Genomic DNA, 7,506 nt, shown 5'->3' with positions numbered 1-7,506 from the left:
GGGGGGGCTGGAGTGGAGAACCAGATTCCGGAGGACAAAGACGCGCGGGCCAGTGGGACCCACCGAGGCTGCCCAGGCTCTGCCCCAACGAGTGCGGGGCCTGTGGCGAGAACAAACTTTCCCGCAGCGGAGGGGCGGGGGAGCCGGGCTGGAGGCTTCTCCCCGGAGCCGCCGCTCTCCTCCACCTGCCAGTGCTCAACCTCCGCCCAGCCTTCGCCCACCCCTGTTCCCTCCCCTCCCCCGCGCGCCTCTGTTCACTTAGACTCATCTCTCTCCTCTCCCCTCCTCCTTCTCCCTCTTGCCTTTCTCCCCCACTTTTCTCCTCTTTTTTTCTCTTATCTCTCCTTTTTGTATTCTCTCCCCCCTCGCGGCCCGGCTCGCTTCTCTCCTCCTCCGGGCCGCAGGGGAGGAGGTAAACGAGCTGCGCCCGGGACCTGCGCCGCACAGAGGGAGGCGTTTCTCCTACTTCTCCCGGGTAATTTGGAGGGATCGTATGTGTGCGCGCGCGCGCGTGAGCTTAAGGCGAAAAGGGGTAGGATCCAGCGCCCATCTGAGAGGGTCGGGGTCTTTGACGTTCCTCACCAGCAGCACAAACCTCCCAGAACAAGTGTGAGTGTGGGTGAGAGTGCGCGCGCGCGCACGGGCTGGCTGCGCTTGGCACGCTTGGTGGCCCGGGGCCCCAGGGCCCAGGGGCCCGCCTGGCGGCCCGGGATTACCGTGACGTCACATTGAGCCTCTGGCCACCTTGGACTGGGACACCTCGGGAGCCGCACAGCACCGCGCCGCGCCTCACCTTGCCTCGCCACAGCGCGACTTTGGGAACCCGCATCCTCTCCTTTTCCTTGCCCATCCATGGGCCCTTCTGTCTTCCGGACCACGCGGGCCGGAGGGGCGCCTTCTGGAGCGCAGGGTTCGGCAGCCGGACTGCCCTCGGCTCTGCCTCCAGTCGTGCCAAGCGGGCGGAGGACCCGGCCCTGGGCACTCGCAGCCGCGTAAGGAACCGAGGCGGCGCACGGCTGGAGGCGCAGAATCGCGGGGCTAAGGCGGGAACTCGCAAGAGAAGGAGGCGGTCCAGGGACAACCACCATGTCCTTCCCGCCCTTTGGACACCCGTACGGCGGCGCTTCCCAGGTAAGAAGTTGCCTCCATGGGGGATGGGGACAGACTCGGGGAGGGGGGGCGGGTGCCCAGTGCACGTGCCCGCCGCTGGGCGCCCTCCTTTCTCACGAGTCTCGGGGGAAACCAGACTGAGCAGGTACGATGTACAACAGACCCTCTCGGACACCCTCAGTCTCTGTCCGAGAACGTTTCACTCCCCCAGTGCAAGCTGGAAAATCGTGTGACCCGAAACTTGGGCACCATCCATGAGCTCGGCGAGGTGGGTGGGATCTCCAGATCTTCCAGACAGGCCGCCTTATTGTACAGATATCCGAGGTGACCCCGAAGAGACCTCCTCACCAGTTTTCAGTCGTTTGCTTGTTGACTTCTGTTCTTATCCTCTCTCCCTTCTTTGAGTGGGTCCGAGCTCTCTGCTTCCGGTTCCTTCGATTTTTCCAGATTAGGGTGGGTGTTGTGCAGTGACAAGGGTTTCCTGGGGAAATTCTGGGGACACCCACCGCTGTTCTCCAGCTTCTGCCCAGATTGTGGGATCTGGTTGCAACTTGACCTCTGACCTGCCTTGTGATCTTGGAACAAATCTCCCTGGTCCTCATTCCCTATCTATAAAATGGGAGCAGGAGTAAGACGTGATGGTGGTCTCTAAGGCTAACTTCTAGCTCTGCCTTTGTAGGATCCCTATGATGGGGGGCGGGAGGAGGGATCGGCTAGGGAACGAGCGGAGTTGGGCTCCTGTAATTCGCCTTTCAGAACGTTCCCATCGCCTGGACCCCTGGGACTCTGGAGCCTTAGCAACGTTTTAGGAGTATCTATAAGGGCGGTTTGAATAAATTGCATCTTCAGATAATTCCCATCCCAGCAGAATGCTCCGCACACGGTGGCATGTAGTTAATGTGGAATGAGGGAGTGATCCGGCAGTGCACCTCTCTCTCGCCCATAGTTTCTGGTGTCTGCAAGTTCCAGCGCCACTTGCTGCGAATCCGGCCCGCGCTCCGTCCCAGATGTGGCCTCAGGCTCCACCCCGGCGGCCGCTCTCTGCTGCGCATCCTACGACGGTCGGCTGCTGGGCAGTGCGCGGCCGGAGCTGAGCGCGGCCTTGGGCATCTACGGAGCCCCATACGCCGCCGCCGCAGCTGCCCCGAGCTACCCAGGCTACCTGCCCTACAGCCCAGAGCCGCCCGCGCTGTACGGGGCGCTGGTGAGTACACCGCACGGAGCCCGGGTCTGTGCGCCAGGACCCATCTGGCCTGGGGGGCATGAACTGCAGCAAAGGGGGAAACTCAGCGTGACACCTCCAGGGAAAATCTTGGAAGGAGGCAAAACTCCGAGGGAAGGAATTGGGTAGGATTGTGTATAGCCGGGGGTGGTGGGAGGGGAAAAACACATCTTTGCAGCATTTTACACTTTGCAGAACGCCATTCTGATTAAAAAACATCTGTGCTTCTATTAATCTGTGAGGTAGGCAAGTCTCAGTTTCGGGATGAAGATGTTGAGATGTAGAAGGGTTCAAATACCTTGCCCAAAGTCACAAAGATACAAAGGGCCAGGAAATAGCTCTGGAAGGAGAGAGTAAGGCAGGGGCGTTCCCCAGCTGGTAGAGAGGGGGTTGGGGGTTGTCACAAGTAGTAACAATACTAGTAAGAGCTAATATCTAACTATTGCCCAGTCTGCACCAGGAATTCTGCCAAATGCTCTTCTTCAATACCCTACAGGTACTATTATTATTATTCCCAGTTACCAAGGGGAAACTGAGGCATAGAGCAGTTAAACAACTGTGCCCAAGATCACATAGCCAATGGGAGTAGTGATCCTGCGATTTGAACCAGACTTTTACTCCAGGGTTCACACCTTCAGCAACTATGCCACCCAGCCTCTACCCCAAATGTTGTCCTGAATTCTCTCTTCCCACCCCGCCCCCACCAGAATCCACAGTATGAATTTAAAGAGGCTGCAGGGAATTTTACACCTGGCCTGGCGCAACCAGGAGCCTATTATCCCTATGAGCCGACTCTGGGGCCATACCAGTATGACGGGTAAGGCACGGGGTGCATTTGTAGCTGGCCTTGCAAGTCCTCCCCACTCCCCTGCCACAAGGCCCATCTGGGAAGAGCCTGGGAAGTGTTGGTGGGGGCGGTGCATGAGGAGGGAGGAGCGCTGAATCTCATTTCCAGGCCTCAGACTGTCTCCTGCCTGCAGCCCCAGGTTCTCAGACCCAGAACTGTGAGCCAGGTTCTCCCCCCAGGTATGGAGCAGTGGAGTTGAGTGGCACGGGCCGCCGGAAGAACGCCACCCGGGAGACCACGAGCACGCTCAAGGCCTGGCTCAACGAGCACCGCAAGAACCCCTACCCCACCAAGGGCGAGAAGATCATGCTGGCCATCATCACCAAGATGACCCTCACCCAGGTGTCCACCTGGTTCGCCAACGCGCGCCGGCGCCTCAAGAAGGAGAACAAGATGACGTGGGCGCCCAAGAACAAAGGCAGCGAGGAGAGGAGGACTGAGGGTGGAACAGAGGAGTCCCTGGGCTGCCTGAACTGTGACACCAAAGGTACCAGAAACGCTCACCACCACGCCTTAGGGTTTTCCCAGCCATCTATCAGGCCCATTGCACTTTTGCAGCTGCCTGGTGGGACAGCTTTTAGGGTGGTACTCCCTGACTTACCCTTGCACTTGTACCCGCCCCCCACCCCCACCCCAGACTTCTGGGCCTTTGCCTGGGCAGTTCCCTCTGCCTGCAATTCCCTACCTAACTGGCTTCTTCTTGACTGCTGAAGTGTGAGCTGGAAAAAGCCCCTCCTGGCCACCCAGGCTAATTTAGCTCCCCAATTATTCCCTATGACATCGGCCTATTGTATTTCGTTTGCCATACTTACCACTATGGGAAGGTACTTGAGATCTGTCTGCCCCTTTGGAGAACAGCAGCTCCACTAAAAAGTGTCTTACTGCTGTATTCCCTAAGTTCCTAAGACCTAAATGCCTAATGATGTCTGGCACATAGATGACACTCAGTAAATATTTGCTGAATTAAATAATACACACCAGCTACCTGTGGGTGTTGAAAATGGGCGGGGGTGGGGAAGTCCCCTTGGGTGTCTGCTTGATTTATGGGGGAGAATCTGAGATCCAGGTCCTAGGCAGTGAAAAGTGGTGGTTTCCTTCCACTGGAAAGGAGGAGTCTTCCAAGGAGTGGGGGCAGAGCTAGGGCCTCACTTCTTTCCCAGGGGCAAGCTGGAGCCCTGGGGCAACTGTAAGAGAGGGTTGGGCCAGCCTGGTGCATAACGCCAAGAATGCCCTAAGTGCAGAGCCATCTTGCTAAAAGCTTCTCAGGGATGGGCACTCCCGCGGATTTCCCTTGGGGCCTGGGGCTTTTCTCACTCGCTCCTGATCTCCTGCAGATGAAACTGCCAGCCAGGAGGCTCGAGGGCTCCGGCTGAGTGACCTGGAAGACCTGGAGGAAGAGGAGGAGGAGGAGGCCGAAGAAAAGGAGGCAGTGGCCACAGCTGCGGACAGGCTGGCTGAGTTCCATAAAGACTCGCAGTCGCTGCCCGCGTCCTGCGGCGCCGCTCGGGAGGCCCGGCTGCAGCGGCGGGAGTGCGGCCTGGCGGCGCGCCCCTTCTCGTTCCCGGAGCCCCCGGGGTCGGGAGAAGCTGACTTCCTGCGGGCGGAGCCCGGGAGCCCCACGTTGACCATGCACTTCCCCTGCAGCGAGAAACCGCGCATCTGGTCTCTGGCCCACACTGCGGCCGCCGCCGGCGCGGTCGAAGGTGCAGCTCCAACCCTTCCCAGGCCGCGAAGTCCCGAGTGCCGTCTGATTCCGGGACAGCCTGCAGGCGCGGGCGGCCGGCCCGCCATCCCCAGAGACTCCGTATGCGCAGAGTCTTCCCGTGTAGCCAAAGCCTTTGGAAACCGCCCCTTTGCCCCTCAGGGGCTGCCGATGAACTGTGCGCAGTGCCCGCGGCGGAGGGAGCCCGCAGTGCACTGCCAGTACCCGTCTGGAGCAGAAGGTAGTGGGTCCCCAACGGCGCTGGGGTGTGTCAGTCCCAGCCAGCGCACCGCCTCTCTGCCTCTCCCGCATGCTGATGTTCAGACCCGGAGCGGGATTGTCCCACAGCTCTCCTTGAAACAGCAGCTTAGGACTAAAAGTACCGGGCCCCCCTCCTTCTAAAACCAAATAATAGTAAGAAGCTCAGGGTGAGACGGTAACTTACCTAGGATCACTTAGAAAGTCATGGAGAAGATGGGCAACCTAGCTCTCTGCCCTGGTGTCCCTCGTTCTGCCAAATGGGCCAGGTGGGCACCATCATGACCTTCTGGCTCAGACACCCTTGTCCCCTGCCTGTCCTTCGGAGGAGGCCAGCTGGCCCTTGCCCTTCTTCTACCAAGAGTTTTGCTAGGGCTGGGCAGGAACCAGGGCTTTCTAAGAAGTCTGGGGGGTCGGGCCAGAGACAGCAATTGGTTTAAGGCCAGTGCTGAAGTCCAGCGGGCAGCCCTGCCCGAGGCCCCCTAAGCCCCCTGGAGAGTGTAGCCCAGGCTTGGTGCTGTCCCTGGAGAGCACTCATCCCCCAGAGCTCACCCCCTGCAGGGGGTGACTGCCAATCAGTGTCTCCGGCCCCTGGCTGTGCCTGGTGGAAGGGAATTGCACCCCACAAAGGGACATCCCCCAAGCATCAGGCAGCCTCCAGCAATTACTGTCAGATTCTGCTCTTTGTAGTAATTTCTCTCAGGAGTAGCTACTGACTGAGAAAACTGGGTTACGCAGTTTTTGAATTTACACATAACGGGGTCCAAAAGTTCCTTCTGGCAAGCAAATTGCCTCTAGACCTTGGATTCCCTTCGGATGAGACACCAGCGACCTCCGATTTCCTAGAAATCGCCACCAAGCGGCCCTTCGGGTTTTAATCAACCTTTCCTCTCTCAGCAGGTTAGCGCAAATGGCTGCGATTTGCGGAAGGATCTTGGAAAGAAGGCCTACTTTTCGAACTCACTTCCATGCTCAGAAGCTGGGAGACCTGGCCAGGGCCTTGGGGAGGGGGGGGGCTCTCACTTCACCTAAGAGACAGACAAAACACACAGAAACCCTTCTACCGGCTCTTCTTGCACGCAGAGCTGGGAGTGGCAGGCGGACGTGCAACGCTCCAGACCCGCTGGGAGGCGGTGGCGCCCAGGACACCTTGGGGAAGGCCAAGTGGGAAGGCTGGGCGAGTCTGCCCTGTGCACCCTCTCGGTACACCAAGTCTCCCTCCCTCCTCTAGATACAGGGTCTGAAGCAACTCCTTCTCCTGCTCACCCCCACCCTGCCCCCTTTCACTGTGTAATTTCAGCGCTGACTTGGCCCCTAAGGACCACCTGGGTCTTCTCCTCCTCCCCATTCCTTGTGTCCTCAAAAATAATCAAACCAAACCCCACCTGTGTGGCGTGTCTGTGCCAGGGGCGCTGGGAGAGGCCAGGGTGGAGGGGAGGATGGAATGCGGCCAGGGATTCCGGGGACTGGGAGGCGTGAGCTGCAAACCTCAGTCTCTTTCAGGGCAGGGAGAGGAACTGGCGAGGTTACGGTCAAGGCCGCGGCGCCTAGCGCGCAGCGCCTCTGAAGCTGCCTTGTACCTAACTCGCCCAGCGGGGAGACGCCTGGCGGATTCGTGGGCGTTGGAGGAGGGGAACGCAAACTGGGAGGTCGGAGGTGGGGGAGCAGTCGGGTTATTTGGAAACTGTATGTTTCCGGGCTCCTACCTGGGTTTTAGTTTACTGGGAGGAGGGGCGATGGGGATCATTCGGGCGGACCCTTGGCACCCAGCTGGGATCCCCGCGCTCCTCCCGTCGGACCAAATGGCAAAGGGTGACAGCTTGCTGGGTCCCCGGGAGACAAGAGGGAGCATTCTTTCCATCTAATCAAGTGTCAGCAATCACTTCCGGTACAGGCCAACCAATGGGAACTGAAGGGCTGGGAAGGGGCGTCGGTGCCCCGCGGCAAGCAGCATCTGGAGCCGGGCTTGGGGGAGGAGGGTTGGGAAGCCGCCCGCGCGCGGCGCGAGTTCGCGTCCCCGGCCTGGTGGCCTCGGGCTTGAGCCAGCGAGGAACCTGGCTGCTGCTCGTGGGGAGAGAGGGAGGTGAACCCGGGATGGGGCTCTAGAGGGGAGCTGCGGGGAGCTGATGCGGGCTTGGACAGCCGGGGTGTGCGCCCGCCGACCGGATCCTGGGGGAGCTGCGTCTCCACCGCTGGGCTCCAGCCTGGGCCACCCAGGCCAGGTGACGGCTTCCAAACCAGGGCCTGGCAGTGACGTCTGGGGCAGGAAGGGCCCGAGTCTTCGCCTCCTCGGAAGAGATTGTAAGACCCCCTTGGAGGCTGCGGAGAAAGAGCAGTTGGAAAAACAGTGGGGAACAGGTGGCAAGC

At 59.8% G+C, this 7,506-nt stretch overlaps 1 protein-coding gene across 1 annotated transcript; it reads left to right on the top strand.

The window, feature by feature from the left end:
- Window positions 1-709: 709 nt before the first annotated feature.
- On the top strand, window positions 710-6,499 carry IRX6 (iroquois homeobox 6). Its single transcript, XM_073884379.1, has 6 exons — window positions 710-1,131; window positions 2,057-2,314; window positions 3,040-3,149; window positions 3,359-3,666; window positions 4,514-5,122; window positions 6,037-6,499. The coding sequence occupies exons 1-6, from the start codon at window positions 1,087-1,089 to the stop codon at window positions 6,042-6,044; spliced, it is 1,338 nt and encodes a 445-aa protein (XP_073740480.1). The 5' UTR covers window positions 710-1,086; the 3' UTR covers window positions 6,045-6,499.
- The last annotated feature ends 1,007 nt before the right edge of the window (window positions 6,500-7,506 follow it).

Source organism: Callorhinus ursinus, unplaced genomic scaffold (assembly GCF_003265705.2).
Source record: "Callorhinus ursinus isolate GAN/ISIS: 27379988/994484 unplaced genomic scaffold, GSC_fseal_2.0 scaffold56, whole genome shotgun sequence".
Taxonomy (NCBI): Eukaryota; Metazoa; Chordata; class Mammalia; order Carnivora; family Otariidae; genus Callorhinus; species Callorhinus ursinus.
Note: the sequence above shows the minus strand (reverse complement) of the source record. Positions and strands in the feature narration are given on the sequence as shown.

What these genes read in the sequence shown, in the direction of transcription:
- IRX6 (XM_073884379.1), top strand. Translation starts at nt 1,087, where the DNA reads ATGTCCTTCCCGCCCTTTGGACACCCGTACGGCGGCGCTTCCCAG. An exon ending in CGTACGGCGGCGCTTCCCAG is followed by an intron (nt 1,132 to 2,056) that starts GTAAGAAGTTGC and finishes TCTCGCCCATAG; the next exon opens with TTTCTGGTGTCTGCAAGTTC. An exon ending in GGGCCATACCAGTATGACGG is followed by an intron (nt 3,150 to 3,358) that starts GTAAGGCACGGG and finishes TTCTCCCCCCAG; the next exon opens with GTATGGAGCAGTGGAGTTGA.